The sequence below is a fragment of the Camellia sinensis genome, chromosome 8, assembly GCF_055761805.1.
Source record: "Camellia sinensis isolate YWXY chromosome 8, ASM5576180v1, whole genome shotgun sequence".
NCBI lineage: Eukaryota > Viridiplantae > Streptophyta > Magnoliopsida > Ericales > Theaceae > Camellia > Camellia sinensis.
This window is the reverse complement of record NC_138968.1, coordinates 23,233,483-23,259,676: the sequence shown is the minus strand read 5'-3', so window position 1 is coordinate 23,259,676 and position 26,194 is coordinate 23,233,483. Positions and strand designations below refer to the sequence as shown.

Genomic DNA, 26,194 nt, shown 5'->3' with positions numbered 1-26,194 from the left:
GGTTTGGAATTGAGATTGAGAAGTTAGGGTTCTGTGAACGTCTGAAAAAAAATTTAGGGCTTTTAGATTTGGAATTTCAAAATTAGGGCTTTGATTTGGAATTCCAACGGCTAAAAATTTAGGGCTTTGAAACGTCTGAAGAAATTTAGGGCTTTTAGATTTGGAATTTCAAAATTAGGGCTTTGATTTGGGATTCCAAAGGCTAAAAATTTAGGGCTTTTAGATTTGAAATTTCAAAATTAGGGCTTTGATTTGGGATGCCAACGGCTAAAAATTTAGGACTTTGATTTGGGTTTCTTCTTCTTCTTCTTCTTCTTCTTCTTCTTCTTCTTCTTCTTCTCCTTTCCATCTCTCTCCATATGTAATTACTTCTATAATTTTCTGTCTTAAATTGCCTAAATACAAGCCATTAACATTAACATCAATAGCTGTAGGATAAATCAATTTTAATGGCTTCTGTTAATAAATCAATTTTAACGGGTGCATAGCTGTAATTTGTTGCAGCTGGAAAAGGTCACAAATCTTCTGAACTTCTAAAAAATTGTCGTTTTGTTCATCTAACCGAAGAAATTCGTTTACCTGTGTTATTTTTTAATTCAACAGCAAGAAAACATTCTCATACTATTATGAAACAATACCACCATTGTGTGTGTGCCCCATAATCAATTTCAGTAAGTCTAGTTATGCAGAAACCAAATATAGAATCAGACACAGAAAATATATGGATGAACATGATTTTACAAGATTTGATGGTAGAGCCCACTTCTATAAAATCTTGTGTATAAATATATTTTGTGTCCAGCTCTGTATTCGGTTTTTGTATTCCAATTGAATACCTCAGTTATAGAAGTATGAACAGTATAACCAATGTCTATGAAAACTTTGTCAAAAGATGAAAAATTTGCACATGGAAGTATTGAGCTCAAACTATTATTCTGAGGGTTTTGTTCAAAATTCTCAAGGGCTGAACAAGTATCATCTGCAAAGCTGCATGTTGAGACAAAATTGGTTTCAAAAGTATAATTATGTTGAAAACATGACTTGAGCAATTTTTATGTAAAGCTTTGCACCATTAATACTTTGAGAGTTCGTACTCACGTGTGAAAGAAGATATCAAAGCCGGTAAGAACCCAACATAGAGTTGTAAAGATCCAGCAGAAAAGAATTATACTGAGATTGAAGTGAACACAAAATGAATTATAGGTTGTGTCCTTCCATGCTGAACTACAATGCTGAATAGCTAGTAGAACTACACTTCAATGCTAGTAGAATAGTAGAATAGCTGCACTTCAATGCTGAACTACACTTCAACACTGTGTACATAATTGATGTACACATAGAGCTAAACATAATTTTTTTGGCTAGTAGAATAGGTTGCGTCCTTCCATAGAGTGAAAGACACATGAAAGCTTACACCACCTATTGGTTTAAGATTGTTTGTATTGTGTATGCAGATTCTTCTTCTACTAACAATAGCAACATAAGATTAAAATTGAGACTGTGTAATTGTGGAAGAACAGTTGCCATACATATTGTAAGAACCAATGAGAATGGAAATAAAGGGCGTTTGTTCTTTGTTTGCCCATCAAACTATGTAAGTATGTATTGGAAATATTAAATATGTAAGTAGTGACCAATTGATTTGTATTATTCGACTAACTAATTGTCATGCATTGTAGACTGAAACTCCCAATTGCAACTACTTCAAGTTTGTGGATGAAGATGATGAAGATGTTATGTCCACAATCCGTTCCAACACTAGAGCTTGTGATGGTGTTACAGTAGAAGACTTTAACGAGCTAAGGAGGAGGCTGTATGACATGGAAAATGAACATGATGACTACAGTCGAAGGCTTTGAAGAGTGGAAAATAATTTGAAGGCGATGGTGTATTTGATTGTATTTTCTATAATTTTGTACTTTATGATTTAACTTATTGTTTGTTTGGCTTCCGAAAAATTTGACTAATGTTATTATGGATTTAATGGAACTTAACGGATGTATTATTAGCATTTTCACTTTGATGAATATATGCAAGGATTTTAGATGGTTTTCATGAATGGAATTTGACGAATGTAGTTATGGATTTAATGATTATAGATGCAATGATTTTACATGGTTTTCATGAATGGAATTTGACGAATGTAGTTATGGATTTAATGATTATAAATGCAATGATTTTACATGGTTTTCATGAATGGAATTTGACGAATGTAGGTATGGATTTAATGATTATAGATGCAATGATTTTAGATGGTTTTCATGAATGGAATTTGACGAATGTAGTTATGGATTTGATTATTACAGATGCATCAATCTTACCATGACAAGTTATCTACCAAGCACACAAGTTGTTATCCACACTACCAAATTATGTACACAAGCACACAAGTTATCTACACAAAGCACAAAACAGAAAGTCAAAAAGTTCACTAAACACAAGCAACTCTTGAAGAACACAAGTTAAAATCAAGTGTAAATACAAGCACACAAGTTAACATCAAATGTAAATACAAGCCATTACCATCAACATCACTTACAATCCATTAACATCAAGTGTAAATACAAGGCATTACCATCAACATCACTTCCAAGCCCTTAACATCAAGTGTAAATACAAGCCATTACCATCAACATCACTTGCAAGCCCTTAACATCAAGTGTAAATACAAGCCATAACCATCAACATCACTTACAAGCCATTAACATCAAGTGCAAATACAAGCCATTAACATTAACATCAAGTGTAAATACAAGCCATTAACATTGCAGCAGCAACTACAACAGCAACACATTATAGCCCAATTTCAGCAACGACAGCAGCAACATCACTTTCAAGTTTCAGTTTAAGCATTAGTTTGCAGCAGTTTGCTTCACAATTTCAGCTGGTAAGACTTCTATTTCCAGTGCGTTCCACCACTTTCTGCCTGTCGATAGCCTAAAACGGAAAAAGACAGAATTTTCGACAACTATATGAATGAGCTAAATACATGTTTTATCCAGAATTTTCAGCAAGTAACTACATGTTGTAAAGATAATTTTCAGCAACAAAGAACACAAAATTTTCACCATATACGAACACAGAATTTCCAGCAAGTACAAATTAAACAAACAGTAGCAAATTCAGCAAGTATATACATGTTTAGTTAGAATTTTCAGCAACTATATGCATGCTTTTCCAGAATTTTCAGCAACTATATGCATGCTCTAAATATAATTTTCAGCAACCAAAAACACATAATTTTCAGCATGACAAACAACAGCAAAGTCAGCAACTATATATGTGCTTTTTCTAGAATTTTCAGCAAGTAAATACATGTGATTAAACATAATTTTCAACAACAAAAACCACAGAATTTTTAGCATCACAAATAGCAGCAAAGTCAGCAACTATATACATGCTTTTCTAGAATTTTGCAGCAAGTAAATACCTGCTCTAAACATAATTTTCAGCAAAAAAAAAAAAAAAACTAGAATTTTGAGCAACTAAAAATTAAAAAGACATGAAGGATGAACCTGACTATACATTGGACTATTTGATTCTTGAGAATACCGAAACCCAATGTCATATCCCAATGAACCTTGAAATAGTGACTGGAATGTTGGTTGAGCAGAATAACGTTGAGACATTGAATTTGGCAAAGAATTTGGCACTACATACGTCTCCGGCAAATTGTTTGCCTACAACAATGTCATATATTAATTTTCGCTATCTTGATTTGAGTCACATATTATATCCACACAAAAATACAATGTTAAACTAACACTCACATGATATGTGGGATACATCAGTGGCGGAGGAATAGAATTACCATCCATGGCCGAAGATGGTGGAAGAGGATGAAGAGGAGGAAGAGGTTAAAGAGGAGGAACATGTTGATGGACATAGATCTCTCCTCCAACAGATAATGGAGAAGGTGAAACTATTGGACTTGCAATAGATTTTGAAGAAGCCAAGTTGTTAGCACGGGGTTTTTTTTTTGGAGTTCGCTACCAATGCCACTTCGAATCCACCTTTTACCCTCCTTTTGCCCTTACTAGTTGCCACATTTTTCTTCAATCCTTTTGGTTGCACAACATGATTCACACCTTCACCATCCACTTCAAAGCTATGGGTTGTAGCATCATTACTTACTTCATTTTCAACACCAAAATGAGCACTTAACTTGCGTTCAACATTTGTACCTAATGTAGCAAGCTGTGCAATAGAAAACTCATAAGTTTCTTCAGTTTCTGTAGGTTTACATGCTATTGCTCTAAATGCGGTCATCAATGTCTTATACCGTGAGGCTTGTTGGGATTTCACATCTACTTGAATGTCATTCCCCGTAATGTCTTTAACAGTTTTGGCTCTTGCTTGTTTTGTCCACATTTTTAAAATGTATTATGGAGGAACCTCTTTCATCTTCAATATATCTCTAATAACCTTCAATGAGTGATAACACAAAATGCCTTCCCTTTCAAACTTAGTACAATTACAACCCAAAGAGCCATCTCTCTCCATCTTCACTTTCCTTGCATGATTACTGCCAACATCAAAAACTGTGCAAATGGTACTAGCCTCGCCATATTCAATTGCTTCTATGTCGGATTCAATGGATCGAAAGTACTCATCTTGAAATTTCTCAAAAATCTTTTTTGTGTAAACATTACCCATTTGAATTAACATTCTTATTGTCGCTTTCACCTTTGGCAACCTTTGGCACAAAGCATATCCTGCTTCTAACTCCTTGTATCGCTTCTCATAAAGTACCTTTTCAAAATGCATGAAGAATTCATTTAAATTAAAATCAGAACAAATGTAATACTTCAAAAAAACATTAAAAGATTCACTAAGTTGTGTAGTACTCATTCCCGCAGCCCATGTTGATCTAACATATGGCCATCCCCATTTTTCTTTCACCGCAAAAGTCAATTTCAACCAATGGTTTTCATGCGCATCATATTTATCAAGCATTTCCGCCCACTCTAACTTCCATTGATTTGCATCTTCAATGTCAAACAAGAATTTATTTAGTACACTGTAGACACCCCATTTTGACCGGCCCTAAGACTCGGGCGCTTTCTTTTGATTACCCGATGATGACAATTAGAATGTGTTTCTCACAAAATTCTCAGTAAGAAAGATGGAATTTAAGTTTTAATCCCAACCTTCACCCATTTTTTTGGCCAAACTATTTTAGACCTTAAAACCCTCTTTTCAAAATATGTTTTTTTTAAATGTTTCTACGATGTCCCGAGGCTTCCATTTCGATTAAAATATTGCACTTTTCAGTAAACCGAGTAAGGACAAAGTGGAAATAAATGGAAGGGAGGTGAAATTTTTGAAAAATATTTAAAAATATCTTATTTATAGGTTTGGATTTGAAGGAAATAGGAGGGGATGAAAGAAAGCTGGTTTAGGAAAAGGATGAGTATCAAATCATTAAGAAGGAAATGAGCAGTCTTCACTAAATTAGGCATTTCTGTTTGTACACTTGGAATTTAAATGTGAGGCTACCACCATTAGAAAGTAGACTTCTGGGGCTTCAATTTAGACCCAAGAACCACCTTAGACCAAGTCCAAATAAGGGAGATATGCCCATTTGAAGTTGGGCTTAAAAGCAGATTTTGTTGATTCGATCCAAAACAACAATAGCCCATTTTTTCCTGGTTTTGGTTCGGTTAGGACAACCCATTTACCCATTTTTTGAGCCATTCAAGTGCATCCACTCATCCTCCATTATACCTAATCATCCTCCATAGTCAAAAAGATATTTTGTTTGCATCCATAAAGGAGTATCCCATGCAACCACCTTGAAAATTTGCCCTCCTATCACATTCTTGTCTCCCACCTTGTCTCCCACCTTCTTTTTGACCTTTACTCTCCCTCATTGCCTATATAGAATGATCATATTGTAAGAGAGGAGGAGGACCACGAAATTGAAGAGAAAGGAGTGAGAAAAGAGTGAAAAAAGAGAGAAAATTTGAGTTGTTTAGCCAAAAATATTTTTATCTTCCATATACACCCCATACCTTCCATAGCTACTGAAATTCCTCATTTCCATACACCAAAACCACTCCAAAAATTCTGATATAGCCAAAGATCAATCGCCTCGATCATAAGGAAGAATGTTTAGTGATTGAAAGTGAGAAAAACTTGAGAGTTAGCCACTTTCCATACCACAAACTCCATAAACTCCATAATTTCGAATTGAGGATTTGAGAACACACTTCCTACACTTGAAGGTGATCAAGAGGACGTTTGGAAATCAAGAAGTTCAATCTTTCTTTGGAAGGTGAATTTTTAATCTTTCATTTTCTTATATTTTATATTTATATTCTTGCTTCTTATTTCACTGTGTTTTGTTATAATCCAAGTAGTTTGTTTATCTCATATTTATTTTCTTACTTTATATTTCATAGTGTGTTGTTATAATCCTAGTGGTTTGTTTCGCTCATAATTATTTATTTATTTATTTTTATTCGCATACTTTAATTTCATATTAGTTTTGTTGTAATCTTGCATGTTTTACCTCATATTTATTTTTTTTTCGTGTATTAGTCTCATATTAGTTCCGTTATAATCTTGCACGTTCTATCTTATATTTGTTTTATTGCTTTAGGTTTATATTGTGAGTTTGCACTTTTTTTTTTTTTCTTTTCTTTTCTTTTTTAATCTAACCGGTAGTGGTTAGTTGAGCCACCTACATATTTTTTTGTTTGTTCCTTTTCTTGGTTTTGCAACAAAACAGGTTTTGCTTGGCCTAGTTCGCCGGCCGGCCTATTTGGCCGGTCGGTTAGCTTCTTCCGAACAAGATGGCGTAATCTCCCAATATTGACCAATTTCCGCCGGCGGTTCTAAAGAACATGAAGCTTTTATTTTATTTATTTATTTTATTTTGAGTGTATTGTGAGGTTTTTATTTTGTTGTAATATTCTCCTTATCCCTCTCTAATTTGGTTTGTAATTATTCTTTAAATGTTGTAATAATTCCCCGCCCCTCTTCTTTCTATCCCGTTCTTTTACTCGCTTTCTTTATTTGTACATAAACATCATATTTATTTTTCATCATAGTTATGCTTTGCATCCATGTTTCATGCATCTTGATTCGGCTAAGTTTGCATTTGTGGATTTAATCAATTCCTATGTGATTATGTGCGCTACCTCATGTTCTTAAGATGATTCACATATCATATTTTAGAAGCCGAATCTTTAGTTGCATCTCATGAGTGAATTGCATTAGGATTTTGTATATAAGATCATGCATATTTTACTAACTTTGTTTTGCAGCTTGTTCGTGGGACGTCAAACATGTGAGTTTTTATGCTTTAGCATCCCGTGTGTGTGTGTTTTTCTTACTATGTCTAGCATTCTACCATGAGGCTAGTTGCTTATGTGATATAACTCTATGAATGCCAGCGGATGGAGGTTGTGTCGCTTAATTTGGAATGATGTTGATTTTTCATGCTTGTAAACTCAATTTATTTGGGTTGTACATCGTCAAAACTCTTTCAAAATGCATGATATCAAATTACTCCAAAATGAATGGCATAGTCTATACTTGTATGCTTCACATAGTAAATTTTAGGATTTATTAACTAATCAGAACATGAACATATAAATAAAATAAAATTCATATCATGGTTAGTAAAGGCCGATCTTTGATCGGGTGGGCGGGGGTGCTCATTATTGACCTTCCCCTCTCATACCTAAGGTTCCGAGCCAAGCATCCTTGGTTACGACGAACAGTGGCCTTGGCACGAGTTATGGGTTTCCTAATTTTCCTAAAATAAATATTAGGTGGCGACTCTGAGATCTGATGACGCAGTCCATTTTTGACAAAATTGCAATAAAATGGATTTTCAATAAAAGTTGCCAAATCTGGACTCTCATCTATGTTTTACATTGCACTCGTGAGAATAGATCAAAGAGATCTCGGGGGTCTGAACTGTTTAACGCGCGCGGGTACCCCCCGGGCATGTTACATACACCCTTTACCCCCTTATCTTGGAACATATAATTAACATGTTTTAATGCATTTTGCATCAAATGCCAGGTACACAATCGGTGACTTGTGTTAGGCATAACAATGGGTATAGCTTTAGCCATTGCAGCATCTTGGTCAGTGAACAAAGTTTTTGGTGCCTTTCTTGACATAGCCTCTAGAAAATTTTGAAACAGCCATACAAATGATTGGCAGTCTCATCATACAACAAGGCTGTACCAAATATAACTATTTTCCTATGATGGTTAAATCCCACAAAAGATGCAAAGGGTCTATGTTCTTTGTTTAACTTGTAAGTCGTATCAAATGTGACAACATCACCAAATTGGGCATAATCCATTATCATTTGTGCATCGGCCCAAAACATATTCGTTATTTGCTCCTCATTATCTAATTGAAAAGCATAAAAAAAAAAAGAACGATTCTGCAAAGATTTTTCTTTAAAGTATTGCAACACATTGCCTACTTCCCCATATGCTAAACTTTATTGTCTTTTTGTTCTCAAATAATTTTTTTGATCTAATTTCGTAAACCCAAGACATTGCCTTCCACCAGCTTCCCTATCCATGAGTTCAAAAGACTGGCCTAAACGAAGACCAGATTGTGCCGCCAAATCTAACTCAATTGCTTGGGTAGTCGATATCTTTCTTTGTGACGGCAACACGTGGACACACTCGGGTGATACAAGATCATGGTTGTGTTTTTCTTTGAAATCAATCACAACAAATTTCCTAGTTGCCTCATCTAATTTAATATAAAGTCGAGCCTCACAACCAGTCCTAGTTTCAGCTCTAGGATTTTTTGCCAATGGGTCTCGCTTGTCAACCTTTCGAAATCTCTCCTTGTTGCAAACCAAAAGTCTGCAAATAAATTGGTTAGTGAACTTGTTCTTCCTACAATAATCCCTTCTTATGCTAAACCCCATTCTTCCTCCATATGTATTATAAAAATCATACGCACATTGCTCAGAATCAAATGTCATTCCCTGTTTTGGCTTCCAAGCACAATCATTCTCAGGTTCCATATCCATATCAAAATACAACTGAAAACCCATATAAATAAAATCTTAGCTACATAAATTAAATCTTTATTTTAGACACAAAAAAACATAATTTTAGTTTGAAAAAAAATTCCAGACATAAAAACATAGAGACTAAGTTCAGTTTTAAAAAATTCCAAACACACATTTTTGAGAAGAGGATATGTTTCAAGCTCAATCAAACATAATCAATAATCCATTACACAGATAGAGACAGATAATGAAGTTGTTAACAAAAAATTAACAACCTCATTATTGTGAATAGCATTCATGGATAACATATTTCTATGTTATTTCACTTTTTATGAAGTTTATGTAATTGTTGGTATGCCAAATTACTCTCATCATAAGCTCTTAGTTCTACTTCTACATGTATATCTTGGTACTCTGTCATATATGTAGTTTTCTCTTGTCATTGTTTTTGTTTCTTTTTAAGACCATTAAAGAACTTATTCCTAATCATTTGATCGAGTATTATATTAAAATCTATTTGTCCACCAATGTTTAGAATCTTTCACTATATAGTCAAAATAGGCTCTAATGTTGGAAATGAGGCCTAACTTTGATTGTGCAAATCCAGTATGTAGAGAAACTGCTAGTCAATAAAGCAGCAAATCTATCTAGTATTCCCTCTCAAGCTGCCTGCATCTGAGAAGCTGTTAAGACTAATAACTTGAGGGAAGTGTATCACCTTATTGTGACATTGCCAAAAGAAACAACCAATTGCATCATTGCATTGCCAAAAGAAACAACCAATTGGCCAAGTTTCTACATAAGAGGTAATATCTTTCATCAGTAAAGGCCCATTTATGTGGAACATAAAACTTGTCTGTTTTTTGGTGAAGGACAGATCTGATCAGTTATTATATCCAGATCTGATCTAATTTGTGATTAACAAAAATAAGGGCAAAGCAAATAATGAGGTTGTTAATTTTTTGTTAGACAGAGACAAATGGGTTCAGTTAGACGGTATTGTATGTATGTTTGAGCTCAAATAATCTTGTCAATTAACAAATAATCTTGAGGATAGAGACAAACTTATCAAACTAAGTTCAGTTGAAGCTCAAATAATAAATTACAGAGACAAAGGCAATGAAAAAGACTAACCTCTAGTTTGCGAAGTGAGGGTAGATAGAATGGGGGCAAACCAATGGGTTCGATTTGGGGAGTGCTGTGGAGAGGGTCTGCCGGTGCGACAGGTTCGATGAGATGGAGGAGAAGAACGTGACAGCTTTGGTTTGCTAAGCAGCGAAGCAGACAGAATCTGTATCGATTTGATAGTGGGTTACCGTCGTCGAATCTGCAAAGGCGTCGAGAGTGGGTGGCCGCCGGTATTGGGTCATCGGTGAGGGTGGGATCGATGGAGGAGAAGGGGTGAGTGTAGGCTGTGTAAGAGTGCGCATAACCTCTGTATCTGTATAACCTCTGAGTTGTGTTTTGTTTGGGCGAGAATCGACCAAAGTTTCAATTTCTTTTTTTTCTTTTTTTTTTGTCTCAACCGTTGGATGTGCAACGACTAATCTCAGCCGTTGCAAGTAAGATGTGGAGGAGGCTTCTCAAGGAGGGGATCCGGAAGTAGTGCTGGGGAAAAAGCTACCCCCTTTGGTCAAAATAGAAATCCATTTTAAGTAATGCTAGGGGAAGAAAGATACTGTGAGTTTTTTACTTCACTATTGGTATAAGAGTTTTTATTTATTTTTTATTTTTTGACAAAAATTACAGAGAGAGAAAAATAACTCAAAAAGTGAAAAAAAATATAAAGTATCTAGTGTAGATTTAAATTTAACGTGATGTGAGTTATACTCAAAATGATTTGATTCACACAACTAATTTTTTGACAACTTTTTTGCTTATTTTTTTATAGCAAATATATATTTTTTGGGGTTATGAGTATGACATAACGGTGGGTTTAATTGAACATAGTTATTAGGGGTGTGCATAATACCGCCGAAATCACCGAAACCGTCAAAACCGCACCGAACCGCACCGCCAAGGCAAATTCGTTATTATTTGCCAATCGAACCGTCGGTTTTTTATAAGAAAAATGGCAAATTCTAGTGACACTTTTATCAATCCTCCGGTTTCCATTTTTTTTCCAAACCGCACCGACCCGCACCGCTATTAAATCATATTTTATAAGATTCTAAAAATTCTTTTTTACTTAAGTTTGCTTGTTGTTCTATACCTTAGAATATAGTATTACATTACTGCTCGAGGGGAATTCAAGATGTCAGTAATCCAAAATAAAGTTGGATTCCAATTCACTTTTCAATCTTTTTTTTTTTTTTTCTGGCCATGTTGCAAACTTGCATCAGCTCACTTTTCAATCTAAATACTTTTCAACAGTAAACATTTTCAATATATTGTAAACCCTGAATGATATTAATTTTATGTATTGTATTTGATCATTGTAGCTTCCACAGATGCTTGTAATGAACTGATAGCATAGTCGTTGATATTATCATGTTGTTGCTACACTTGCTGCATCAGAAGAAAGCTTCGCAAGATGCTTAACATCACGGTATCTCTCGTCTTTTTTTTACTCTTTGATTTAAGTTTTGTAATTTGAATTATATTTTTTATAAACCGCCAATCCGCCCAAACCGCCAAGACAAATCCGCAATTATTTGCCAACCGAACCGCCGATTTTTTATAAGGAAAATGACAAATTCTGTGACACTTTTATCAATCCGCCACCCGCCATACGGTTTCTATTTTTCTCTCAAATCGCACCGACCCGCACCGCGCACACCCCTAATAGTTATTATGTATTTTATTGTGCATTTACCTAATTTGTTACAATTTTGAAGCAATACATTTGTATTTTGGTGTCTCAAATTTTGATTCTTTATGCAACTGTCATTTTTCTAAAAAGTTATATGTAATTTTTTTACTTTAATAAATAAATAATTTTTTATTTTTTTGTAATCAAATATATAAATTTAATTTTTGTGATGCATTTTAAAATATTATATTAATTTTCTATTTTTTTCAATTAATTTTGAATTTAATAAAAAAAATCTAAATCAAAACTTAAATTAGGCTGAAGTGGGCCAAGCCCGACCTGAAGCCCGCATAAACCCATATTTCTATTGACCAATCAAAACTCATATGCATCTACGCTTTAAAATTTTTGAGATCATTACTAGTGGTTTCTACTGGACATATGTACTGTTAAATCATGAGTAAAAAATTCACGGATCTATAGATCTTATGAATGAAAAGTTTATCAATGCAATTTATTTTGGTTTTGTTTGTATGTGTAGTTGTGAGTTTATTCATTAGATTAATAAATTTATCAATATAATTGAGAAATTTATCATTCTTGAAAAATTTATCTTTCTGATAACTATTTATGTAATATTAACAAGGCTTAAAGTCAAAAAATTCAAATCTGACATGGATAGGCCCACAAGACATACGGCCCACAGCAAACCATCTCAAACCTATCGCTTGGGACCAATAGCATAACCTGGTTGGCAAAGCCCAGGACAGCTGGAGGCCATCTAGACACGGAGGGCCAATGGCATTCGGGCACATGGCAGGTGAAACACAGGCCACATCAGCAGACAAAGATCTGCAGAGTTATTACCACAACACATCACCATTAATGCAGCCCATCACAGCATTTATTACGACAACACCTCCCCGTCGGAACAGAGTCCCCTCACCCTGAACAAGGTAAGCTACGGCACAGGCTTTCGGCGGAAGGGGGCACGTCACAAGGGACAGTGAAATGATTACTAAAGGATATAAGCAAGAATAGAAGATAAGAGGAAGGTTAAGCTTTTTATCTCTCTCTCTCTCTCTCTCTCTCTCTACATTTCCTTCTTCCTCTACTGATTCTCTCGCCGGAGGGTTTACTGGGGGACTGCCCCGTTCCCCTTTGGACTTGCTTGCAGGTCATTTGGCGGAATCATCACCCTGAACCGGAACTTGAAGAGCTTGGACCGACCCATTCACCCGGGACGGACTGCATTATCAAAATCCATAGGACTGACTTGTCACTAATCCTAAATTTTAAACCGAGCCGCCATAAAATTTTAAACCTGTTGCTCAGGCTTACCAATCCATAACCTTCTAAAATGATAAAGCCCAATCAATCAATTTTACAAATACATACTTCGCTTCTCACATTCTTCTAGCTCCTAAAGTTCACAATTGTGGGAATGGAAAATATACCACCATACACGTCTAAAGCCCCGTTGGTTTTTTTTTTTTTTTTTTGTTTAGTTTTTTTGCTAGATAGGATTTTAATGGATTAGTAAGTTTAATTACAATTAAGAAGTGTTCCATATTTTTCGATAGTCCATACCAGATTACTATTAAGACCTATTAATGTTCACATATTTCAAAAATTTGTGTTGAAGCAAAATTGTAGAAATGAATTTGAGCTTATTTGGTACAACCTTTTGTAAGTCAAAAGATGATTAGAAGATAGAAATCAAAAGTATCCTCAATTTCTTAGACTATCAATTTTTTAAACTTGATTAAATTATTTCTAATTAATAAGTTGTAAGTATAAATTGTACCAAAAAATTTGGACACAAACTCAAAAACAATATATATATATCACATAAAATGCACCAACCAATCCTTGCTTATGTTTCACCTAAACCCGTTACAATAAGATTGCTACATGATAAAGTACAAGACTTTCGAACATTGTTCATAACTTCATATGGTATATGACAATGGAGATACAGAACACAACAATTTGTTCAAAAAAAACGAAAAAGTAAAAATACCAAATTGTAATTAGCACATGACTTGTTAAAGCAAATTGAACATGCCATCAATCAAGCCCGGCCACTAATAACTTTGGATCAACTTCCTTATTATTTGTATACTTACTATAATCCAATTTTAAAAAACTTAACATAACATCTATATATATAGTAGTAATTAGGAGAATCAATAAGGAGCCATTGCTGGAGTAATTGTCATGAACTTAATAGGGTGGACACCTCCTGATTCAGGTGTAGGTGCAACGTATCCGGAGCTTTTGATCTCAGCCATTTCTCTTCGTGCATTTGCCCCTCGTACTTCACATAATTTGGGAAGAAACACACCTGCCAATTTTATTTTATTTAAACCAAAAAAAAAAAAAAAAAGAAAGAAAATCACATGGATGGTATTAATAATGCATAATAACAGTCTCTAGCAGATTTTATTAAATGGATTTCTTTTTTTTTTCCTTCCTCCTACTAGCATTGTATTTAACCAAAAGGAATGGATGGATATAGGATTGTAATGAACATATATATTAACAATTTTTTTGAAAATTTGATGACACTACTCTTGTAGAATATGGTTGTACGTTAGGAATGTACCTTCACCAGCAGCAAGATTGAAATAGAGGTCACTACAAAAAAATTGACTTTTTGCGACGGTAAAATACCGTCGCTAATACTCCTACTGCCGTCGCTAATACTTTTTGCGATGGCAAAATAACTTTTTGCGACGGCAAGAGGGGGGTCGCAACTGCAGGGGTTGCAAAAGAGTTTTTGCGACGGTAAGTGCCGCCGCTAATATTTTGCGACGGCATTTTTACCTTTTTGCGACGGTACCGTGCAGTCGCTAATAACGTTTGAAATTTCTTGACTTTTTTGCGACGGCCCTATTTTACCATCGCTAAAAACATTATTTGAGACGGCAAAAAACACCGTCGCCAATAGTCTTTTTTTAAAAAAAAAAAACACTTTTTTTTGCGACAGGTGGTGCCGTCGCAAAAAGTATAAAAAATGAAATTTTCTATTTTTTGCGACAGTGTAATACCGTCGCAAAAAATATTAAAAAATAATAAAATTTCTATTTTTTGCGACATATAATATTGTCGCAAAAAGTAAACCCTATAACAAAATTAATAAAAATATTAAAATTTTTTATTTTTTCCGACGGTGGTGCCGTCTCTCTCTCAAGAGCTAATTATTTACATTCCATTCACAAAAACATCATAACAGAAAATAAAAATAAAAATTAATCAAACCATCAAATTCAATATTTTACAAAGAACAATTAAATTGTACATGTTCATAAAAACATATTTAAATTATAAAATTCACCCAAATCCTAAAAAAAATAAAATAATAAAATAAAATCTAAAAGAAACATATTTAATTGAATGTCAGACTCTCTAAGTGACTGAGAATCTACAGGAGGATTTGATTTTGCTGTTGCTGTGAGATTAATCCGGGGGATCCAACATCTGAATCATCACCTCCAAAAGCCTAAATGAACAAAAAACAAACATAATAATGAGGAAATAACAATGTCAGACCTGGTTAAATGTCTAAATAATAAAGAACAAATCACATTTTTTAAAGAAATAAACGAATGTTAAAAATAAATTATTACATTTTAAATAATTGTTGTTTCTATTCTTTGATCTGTGAAACTATTCAGCTAATCATTCACCTCATATAATCTCTAAAGTGAGCACTAAATCCCTAGTCTTCCTCTTATTTAGTTTCTCAACCAAACCTGATCTTAAGGTACTGTTCTGAAGGCACTGTTCACAGCATCCCAAAGGACCCAAACAGTCCTTTCCTTCTTTGTTCAATTAATTCTCCAACCCTTGACCTTATGATATACTCTTAACCCCCACCCACCCCACCCCCCAACATCCCTTCAAATATATTTCTTAAGAAATCATCATTCTCTTATTTTCTTTTCTTCTTTTCTTATTTTTATTTTTATGTTTTCAATCTATGTAAAGGACGTCAAAAAAAGGTTCTTAATTTAAAGAGAGAGTTTTTAACTTACAGATGAAAAGAGAATCTATTAACAACACAATCTGCTTAAAGGATTAAGACTTGCCTTAGAACAGAAAACCTCAATCCATATCCATTCAAAGCTTCATGGGTTTCAGATCACAAGTCTCAGAGCACATAAGGAAGTACAGAAATGAATCTAAAAAAGCAATCTGAGAACATTTCCTTGGGTGACTTTGTGTTTCATAGCTTTCAGTATATTATAAACTAAAGTAACATTTATTCTCTATCTCACTGTGTATGTGTGACAAGCACATGTGGCTGGACTATGTCCAAGTGAATCCAAAATGTTGCCCCCTTTATCCTTGATTAATGATTGGGTAATGAAATAAACATAGAATTTAACTTTTCATCATTTAATTTTTCTTCAGCTCTACCCAATTATTTATTACTTGTTCTGTTTGGACTCTTGAGGTTCCTCACTGAATAGGAGCACCATAAAATTTTTACTTCTTGAGGTTCCTCACTATAAAAGTATAGGTTATGGTTCAATTTGCACCAACTTCACAAAAGTGTCTTTCTGATTCTCTTTCAAGCCTCTTTCCAAATAAGACACTTTCGCATGTTCTACCATTGATTTCCATTTGTCTCCACTAACTTTTTCAACAACATCATATTTAACTAAAAAAAAAATAAAACTATAAACAGCATTATAAGCTACACCAAACGACACATATATCTCATATATCTCATATATCCCAACGTGGGCCAGGTCGGCAGGTTATACTCATCCTATTATTTGGTGCTCTTATTAGTTTGAAAGCACCATATCAACATGGTGAGTAGTAAGTAATTACTTAATAGTTGGCGGGTAGTTTTTATGGTAATAGATTGTTCAAATCTAATTTAAAAACATAATCAAGTTTTAAATTTTTCTTGAAGTTTGAATTATTTACATTCAAACGAGTTTTTCTTTTATTACCTGAATTGAATTCTTGTTGAAGTGACCCAAATCAGCAAACATAGCCTCAGCCCCTGTTCCATTAAATTAACAACTTTTCAAATCAAAATCAAACTTATTTATATATTTAATAAAACCCAAAACAATAAGATTACATACAAGTGTTGACCATAGAGAAACAAACAAACATACCAGTTATGCACAAAAATATAGCACCAAGGAGGGTCCATCCAGTGACTCCATTTCTTGAAAAAAATATGATGATATAGTGAGGAGACAAGGCCTTGAAAACAGAGGGTTCATACTTAACAATGTTGTATACTCCAATGGCGATGTTTGAGCCGAACCACATCAGCATGATCGGAGAGAATGAGAAACTCACTTTGCTCGTACCGCACTGCTGGAATATGAAGAGTGCCACGAGGAGCACAACCGCCATGATTATGACATGTTCTGACAGTTGAACAAAAAATGAATTGAATTTAGATTGATTTAGTTTTTGTCGAATTAATATTGGATTTTTTGGAGGAAAGAACATAGCTTACTTTGTGTTATGCTTGAGGAGACTGATTGAATTCCTTGTAGAGCCGAGAGAACTGTCACATGAATGAAAATAATGGTGTGAATCAGAAACTGTAATGCTACAAAAAAGAGAAAAAGAAAGGTTTGAGAGGCTTCTTAACAATATTCATCAGTGATGCGATATTCTGGTGAATAATTTTGTATCTTAATTCTGAAAAAAAAATAATGTAAGGCCATAATTGCTGTTACAAGTAAATATATATGAAAAAATATATATGTTACCGATTAAAAAAATGTTATATGCTCGGAAAAATAGTTTAAAAATTTAAATTTATGATATATATTTAAATTTAGTGTGATATAAGTCATACATAGAATTTATTCGATCCATGTATTTTATGTTGTGCACTATACCAAAGGTTACCTAATCTTTTCCCTCCCAAACACACAATTGAGCATTATTTTTATTTTTATTTTTTTATCTTTTATTTATTTTTTGGAATATGTAGTATATATTCTTCCGTTCACTAATGCGATCCACAATTTTCACCTAATCTACTTTTTCCAAGAAGTAATGATACATAAATAGAATATTTATACAAAATTTTCATATAGTAAACCTAGCTTCTTATAAATATTTCATTTCAAATAAAAATATCAAATTTTCAACTCATACTTTTAAAATATCACTGTCACATTATTCTCTATAAAGTTTATATACAACTTCTCTTCATAAATCATTTTATTTTCTAGTTACAATTGATAAACTGTAACCATAAATTCTACCAAATATAGGGATAATAAATGAAGCAAACAGTCATGTCGGATTATTAAAAGCTCGTTAACTAAACAAGTTAATTTTGAACACATTTTTGAGAGCGAGAGAAAACTTACCACTAGTGGCAGGAGTTAAAGCGCCATCACCAATGACCATGCAAGTCCCAAGCCATCATCTTAATTATGTCTCCTATTTTTGTTATCTGTTTAGTTTCTTGTAAACATGCTATATTAATTTTCCTTCTAATCATAGTATCTACTAATACCAGTCTTACTTGTTAGTGTAGGAATAACTTAGGCAGTTGAAGAATAAGATGGTTAAAATTAGTAGCTTACAATAGATAAAAATATCAGTACACATAAAAGAAAAGATAAAAAAGTTCATTTCATGGTATATCACACAATATTACGGATATGCTATTGAATATGTGATTATCATAACAGTGATGTTAACTGGATCAAAAATTGAAGGCAGGGGAGCCGTGCTTAGTGCATCTGCTTAGCTTACAATTAATCAAAACGTAAATGGCTATATTCAGAATTTTCTAAAAATCAAGAACAACAATTGAAATTATAATAACACCAGGAATTCAATGCTAGGTATGAGCTGACAAAAGCAAATTAGATGAAATAAAAGGAAAATTACCAAGCCAAACATAAAGATCTTCTCTATCAATTACAGTGAAGTAAATGAATCCAGCTTTAAACCACTCCTGACGTATACGTGTTATAAAGACACTGTGTCTATATGTCCCAGTAACAAGATGGTGACTAAATAGACCATACGATGGAAAAGCAACCCAATTCAATAATAATAAAAATAAATAAAATTAAAGCCTTTTGTGGAGAACAATTAGCAAACTGTTTTGACATTTTTATGGATGAATAGTCTATGGTAGTTTATACAAGTCCCAAGTGAACCCTGCATGAAATTGTAGAACATACCCATTAAGCTAGATTTTATGGTGAGTTAAATAGCACCCCTACCTACCCGATTTTAGACCACATAAAAATATCAAAAACAAAAACATATGCCTGTCAGTTTCACCCCTACATAAATAATTTGAGTATTTTCTTTGATTTTATTTTTATTTTTTACTCTTTTTTTTTCATCTCACACAAACTATGTTGAGATGTGTGAGAGAGAGAGAGAGAGAGGCTTATCCGTGAAGTCGATCGGTGAGGAGTCGATCTTGCGAGGTTGATCGGTGAGGAGTTGATCTTGCGAGGTCGATCTGTGCAGACGAAAATGAGAGAGTGAGAGAGAGACTGATGAGATGAAGTGAGAGAGAGACTAATGAGATGAGAGAGAGAGAGAGAGAGAGAAGCTTACCTATGAGATCGATCGGTGCAATGAGAGAGTGAGGTCGATCGGTGAGGAGTCGATCTTGCGAGTTTGATCGGTGTGGAGTCGATCTGTGCAGATGAAAATGAGAGTGAGAAAGAGACTGATGAGATGAGATGAAATGAGAGGAATGAGAGAGCTGTGTGCATATTAGGGTTTTTTTTGGGGATTTTTGGTTGAGGGGGGAAAAACCAGCGGGAATGGAAAAGGGGGAAGGGATTAGGGATTTTTGACATTGGGGATTTTGGGTTTGGGGTAGGAGAACCCGAGTGGGCATGGAAAAAGAGGGGGGGGAGATGGAAATGTTTTTTGGAATTTTTTTTATTTTTATTACAAATGAATATTTAAATAATAAAATGATTTTTTTTTTTTTGGCAACAGAAGAATTGTTAAAAAAACTATTTTTTATTAAAATAAATTTTTTTTATAGTTGATGAATTTTATTTTTTTTTACATTTATTAAGGTTGAAAATTTATTTGTTTCATATTTATTTTAATGAATAAAAAATTATTTTTTTTTTATTTGGTAGAAGTAGGGATAATATTTTCCATTAAAATAAAGTTAATTTTTTGTGGTTAATGCTTTTTTTGTGACTCATTTTTTTTTTATACTAAAAATCAAGAACTAATTTTTTGTGGTAGAGGATAGAAATGGCAGTAGTGGTGAAAGTGGTGGATAAGAGGTGATAGTGGTGGTGGTAGTGATGGTGAATGAGATAAGTGGTGAAGTTGTGGTAGTGGTAGAGGAGATAGAATAGCGGTGGTAGATGAGAGGTAATGGTAGTAGTAGTGGTGGTAGTGGAGTGGTAGCGATGATGGTAGTAATGATAGTTGTAGAGATGGAGTGACAACAGTGGTAGTAGTGGAATGGCATTTGCAGTAGTGGTGAATATGGTAGAGAAGATGGGTGGTGAGAGAGAGATAAGTGAGAGACAGACACAGAAAGAGAGAGAGACATAGAGAGAAGAGAGACAGATAGACAAACAGACAGAGAGAGAATAGTGATGAGTGAGAGAGAGAAAGAGAAGAGAAAAAGGAAGATGAAAAAATGAATGAAAAGATATAGACAAAGAGAGAAAGAACGAAAATAGATAAATGAGAAAGAGACAGAGAGAGATGAGCAAGAGATATAAAGAGAAGAGAGATGAGTGAGAGAGACAGAGAGAGAAGACAGATGAGAGAGATAGAGAGAAGAGATATGAGCGAGAGACAACGAGAGAAAGAGAGAAAGAAAGAGACAGAGACAGACAGACAGACAAACAGAGAAGAGTGATGAGTTAGAGAGAGAGAGAGAGACAAAGAGAGAAAAAGATAGAGAAAGAGCGAGAGAAAGAGAGAGAGAGAGAGAGAGAGATAGAAGGAGAGATAGAAAATGAGAGAGAAACAAGAGATGAGCGAAAGATAGACAAAAAGAGAGAGAAATAAGGCGAAAAGAGATGAGCGAGAGAGAGATACAGAAAAAGAGAGAGACATAGAGAGAAGAGAGACAGATAGACAAACAGACAGAGAGAGAATAGTGATGAGTGAGAGAGAGAAAGAGAAGAGAGAAAGGAAGATGAAAAAATGGATGAAAAGATATAGACAAAGAGAGAAAGAGCGAAAAGAGATAAATGAGAAAGAGACAGAGAGAGATGAGCGAGAGAGATAAAGAGAAGAGAGATGAGTGAGAGAGGCAGAGAGAGAAGACAGATGAGAGAGATAGAGAGAAGAGATATGAGCGAGAGACAACGAGAGAAAGAGAGAAAGAGAGAGACAGAGACAGACAGACAGACAGACAGACAGACAAACAGAGAAGAGTGATGAGTTAGAGAGAGAGAGAGAGACAAAGAGAGAAAAAGATAGAGAGTGAGAGACAGAAAAAGAGACAGAGAGAGAAAAGAGATGAACGAGAGAGATAGAGAGATAGAGAGATGAACGAAAGAGACAGAGACAGAAAAGAGATGAGAGAAAAGATAGATAAATCGAGGAGAAGCTCAATAAATAGAGAATATGAGACGGAGAGAGTGAGCAAAACGAATATAATGAGGGAGAAATACACAAATAGACAAGCATACAGAGAGAGAGATGAGTGATGAGTGAGAGAGAGTGAGAGTGAGAGTGAGAGAGAGACAGAGAGAGAGAGATAAACAGAAAAAGAGACAGAGAGAGAGAGAGAGAGAGAGAGAATGAGAGATATAAATAAGAGAGAGAGGGAAAAAAATAAAATAAATGAGAGAGATAGAGAGAAGAAAGATGAGCGAGAGAGATAAAGAGAGAAGACATAAGAGATAGAGAGAAGAAAGATATGCGAGAGACACAGAGAGAAAATGAGAGAGATACACAGACAGACAGGGAAAGAAGAGTGATGAGTGAAAGAGATAAAGAGAACAGAGAGAGATAAATACAGAGAGACAGGAAGATGAAAAAATGAATGAAAAGAGATGTTATATTAAAAGAGTAAGACGACATCGTTTTTTTTTTTATTTTTTTTGTGACAGAAAAATACCATTGAATTTATTCAAACTATTTTGTGACTGTATATATATGAAGCTATCTCAAAACCACAATCACTATGTTAGGTTAGAGTTTTTCAAAAACTCTTTTGAGAAAATTATACTTTCTTGTTTTCCGTGTTATATTATTTTTACTGAATTTTTTTAATATTTAATTTTTTTAATTTTTAGACACACCTAACATAAATACACCTAAAAAGAAAAAAAATCTTTTAAAAATTCACTAAATACCAAAAATACAAAAGAAATACAATAATTCAATACATTTTTTTTTATATTTGTATGTATTTATTAATTTTTAAAAATATTTTTTCATAATTTTTTTTTAGATACATTTAAGTAAAGTGCATCTAAAAAAAATATTTAAAAATTTAAAAATATTCACTTAAAAAAAAAAACCACAAAAGTGACTTTTTGCGACGGTAAAAAATACCGTCTCAAAAAATAGAGTATTTGCGACGGTAAAAAATACCGTCTCAAAAAACAGAGTATTTGCGACGGTAGAAAAATACCGTCTCAAAAAAGAATAGTACTTGCGACGGCAGAAAATACCGTCGCAAATACTCTCTTTTTTTGCGACGGTATTTTTCTACCGTCGCAAATACTCTGTTTTTTGAGACGGCATTTTTTACCGTCGCAAATACTCTGTTTTTTGAGACGGTATTTTTTACCGTCGCAAAAAGGGCAAGTGTACCGTCGCAAATAGTTCCGTCTTTTAAGCCCCATTTTCTTGTAGTGGGTCTACAATGTTGGGACAGTTATCATAACATTGAGTTGAGCAAAGCTTGTGAGTGAACTGAGACTCCCAAAGAGAGTCCGATGAGATTCCAAGCATCATCCGATCAAGCCCGCATGCTTCGATACATTGGTCGTTCTCGATCCAGTCCTTCAATTTATCAACCTCTATCTCTGATGTACGACACGTGTACGCTTCCTCTCCGCTCCTTTTCACAATTTTTTCGAGCACACAGCGCTTACTGGATGATGATACTGCGAATGCACATGAGTCCTTGTTGAGATTCTCACATTCGATTCCTCCACCTACACATGTATATATATTCCCAAAAAACAAGTTAATTAAAATAATATTTTTAAATGAATAATAATATACAAACATAACATGACCTTTTTTTTAGAGTGGAGAATAATGTGACTTGTTACTGTCCTTTTATTAAAAACATAAACATAATAATCATAATCTACAAACATGTCATTACTATATCATTTTGAAAGTTTATATAAATTTATTGGGTAAATTATAAATACACTTTTTAAAGTTTGTTTAAAATATCAATTACTTTATGTAATTTTAGAAATTACATCCCACCCTTTAAAATTTTTAATTTCATAACAAATAACACCTTTCATTAATAAATCATCAACTCAATTATAATTTTTAATGATGTCTGAAATTTATTTCAATTAATAATTCAAATAATTTTATTATTGTATAAGAGAGTAGTTAGGAATTTTATTTTTTCAGTTAATTCTGTTAAATAAAAAATTCTGAAAAAAAGTATTTGTAATTTTTCAAACCATAGAAAATAATCTATATTATTTTAAAAATATATTTGTAATTTATCTTTAAATTTTTAGTAATTAAGCATTTTGCTTCTAAAAATGCGATGTGGTCTATGGTATGGGTCAATTTAGGCATGAAATACAAAAATAATAATTATGTAAAACATATTTTGTATATATTGACGTTTTTATAAATTGAGGTGTATATATTATGGTGAATTCTATGACGAATTTTTAAACTGTTGTTAATAATTTAAATTAAGGAATCCTTTTATTACAGTGTCCTCCAACAAGTTAGGTTTTTATAAATTGTTACTAAAACTTACAATTAGTGACTTTTTTGTGACAAATTTTTCAAACTGTCACTGAAAGTTGAAAATTAGTGATATCCTTTTGTGACGAGTTTTTTAAACTGTTGCTAAAACTTATAATTAGTGACATTTTTTGTGACAACTTTTAAATTGTCGCTGAAAATTAATAATTAGTGACTTTTAATAATAGTGTTTAATGAAAAACGCCATTAATTCTCACAAGAGCTATTGGACAATAAATTCACTTATGAAGACCTGCACGTATGTCCCCTTTAATTTTTTCTATATGTAAATCTTAGGAGATCGATTAGTGTCTAAACATTATCAACTTGAACGTTTAACTTGAGCGAAAGGATTGAAACTAAACTTAAGGGATAAAAATCAAACTATTCAATTTAAAATGGTATAAACCGAAGTAAAATATGAATCAAACTATAAAAATTAAAAATATAATTTATACAAAGAAAAGCTTTCACTAACCTATGATGCCTTGCACACAGAAGGCAAGTGCAAGAGCTAGGATTGCATGGGCCTTCAAGCTAATATAAGAAGCCATGGACACTGATGGTGAAGGAAATGAAGGCTAATGAGGGAAGCCAAATTGGGGCTTAAGGATTTTGTAGTTTAGGACTAACTCTGTGAACATGGTTTGGGATGGCTATTTATACTAATTTTCAAACCATGGACTGTAGTGCTCTAGAATAGTTATAACAAAATAAACCTTACAAACAAACAAACAAAAGCAAACTAATAGTTTTTAATTTTATGAATTTAAAGTCTAATTTTTTAATTTATTTTCAATCTAAACCATTATTTATTTTCATTAAGTAAAACTGTATGAAAAAATGCATTTTAATCATTAAACTCAATAGAAACGAATCTTTTAGACATTTTTCGTATACCTGCATTGAGTTTAATAACTAAAATACACTTTTTTCATATAGTTGTAATTGACAAAAATTTTAAAAAAAAAATGGTATAGATTGAAAATATATTAAAAGATTAAGGTTTAAATTGATAAAATTAAAAATTTATTTTATTACAGGCTCAAACCTTGAATTTTATTTATTTATTTTTATATAATTTCTTGTAAAATTCATTTAGTAAGTTTGGAATATCATGTGTTTGTGAGTTTATCTAATGATATTTTATAATTTATAATTTACCTATTATTTTTTAATTTTTAATGTCATATATTTGCTTTAGAAGAAATATACGTCACGCACCAAAAAGGTGCACGCTATAAAAAGTTATGATTTCTTGTGATGATATTTTGTGGTGAAATTACGAATATTAAATTTATGATGTATACTTTAAAGTTAAAAATATAATGTCATGATACTTTTTAATTTTTATTATGATAGCATTTTCAAGTCTATTATGCTAGTAACGAGAAATTTAAGGCGCTGTTTAGGAACAATTTGTTTGATTGAAATAGTGAATAAAGGTAAAAAAATAATAATAATAATAATTAATAAGATAAAATATTATATTTTATACATCAATTAATTATTTTTTCTCTCACAATTATTCCTTCAACTATAAAAAAATTACAAACCATCATAAACATAGCTTCTTCTTTTTTTTTCTCATCTCATAACATGGTTAAAAAATAAAGAAATAAACTAAAATAATCAAGTTTCTAAACAGAACCTAACTGTATGGGGAATCAATAGCAGGATTTTAAATAAATGGGAGATGCTAAAATAAAATTACACAAAAATGTCATAACTTTTTTTTATCACAAAAATCATAATTTTTTTCATCATAAAAATATCATAACAAAAATTACAAAGTCGCTATGTGAAAACGACACAACCCTACTTTTTCAGACCTTAATGAATCTGTGCAGTGCTGGGCGGGACGGGACCCTACATGGAGTGCTCTGTGCTTTGAAAGGTCTCTACCGAACTGACCGGTTGCCTGTCAAAGACTCCACCGATAATCACTCTGTTTTATTTTAGTTTTTAAAATTTATTTTTTAAAAAATTTTACATTTCGTTTTTTGTATTTTTTTTATTTTCACTAATTTTTTTAATATTTTAAATTTTTTTAAAAAAAATTTTAGACATGCTTAACATAAATATACTTAAAAAGTATAATATTTGTGAATTTTTTTTTAAATAAATTTACTAAATATCAAAAACATATAAAAAATATAAAAATTCAATATATTTTTTATATTTTTGTATATTTATTAATTTTTAAAAATATTTTTCATAAATATTTTACTATTTAAATATATCTAAGTAAGGTATATCCAAAAATTTAAAAAAAAAATACTTAAAATTTTAAAAATATTGACTAAAAATAAAATATAAAATATAAAAATAAAATACTTAAATTTTAACAAATGGAATTTAGAAAACTGAAACACCGAATGATTTTTTTTTTTTTTTTTTTTTTTTTGAGTAGCACCAATAATGGTTAATGATGGCGCTACCTGCAGGGAAAAAAAGTCTATGGAACCCAATAAAATAAAAATTGTTCCAAAATTTTACTATGTGTTTGGTTTCTTTTACAAATT

At 32.7% G+C, this 26,194-nt stretch overlaps 2 protein-coding genes and 1 long non-coding RNA gene across 3 annotated transcripts; all 3 read right to left on the bottom strand.

The window, feature by feature from the left end:
- Positions 1-4,383: 4,383 nt before the first annotated feature.
- LOC114315773 (protein FAR1-RELATED SEQUENCE 5-like) lies at positions 4,384-9,040 on the bottom strand. The gene is made up of 3 exons (XM_082885005.1): positions 8,527-9,040; positions 8,243-8,376; positions 4,384-4,752 (listed from the first exon to the last, which is right to left on the bottom strand). The coding sequence occupies exons 1-3, from the start codon at positions 9,038-9,040 to the stop codon at positions 4,384-4,386; spliced, it is 1,017 nt and encodes a 338-aa protein (XP_082741131.1).
- A 4,524-nt stretch (positions 9,041-13,564) lies between these two features.
- On the bottom strand, positions 13,565-24,306 carry LOC114315778 (uncharacterized). Its single transcript, XM_028262384.2, has 4 exons — positions 24,148-24,306; positions 22,578-22,876; positions 14,359-14,389; positions 13,565-14,097 (listed from the first exon to the last, which is right to left on the bottom strand). Exons 1-4 carry the CDS (start codon positions 24,221-24,223, stop codon positions 13,940-13,942), a joined length of 564 nt encoding a protein of 187 aa, XP_028118185.2. The 5' UTR covers positions 24,224-24,306; the 3' UTR covers positions 13,565-13,939.
- On the bottom strand, positions 15,206-17,559 carry LOC114300455 (uncharacterized). Its single transcript, XR_003642660.2, has 3 exons — positions 17,245-17,559; positions 16,892-17,152; positions 15,206-16,773 (listed from the first exon to the last, which is right to left on the bottom strand). It is a non-coding gene; the product is annotated as an uncharacterized LOC114300455 (long non-coding RNA).
- Positions 24,307-26,194: the final 1,888 nt, after the last annotated feature.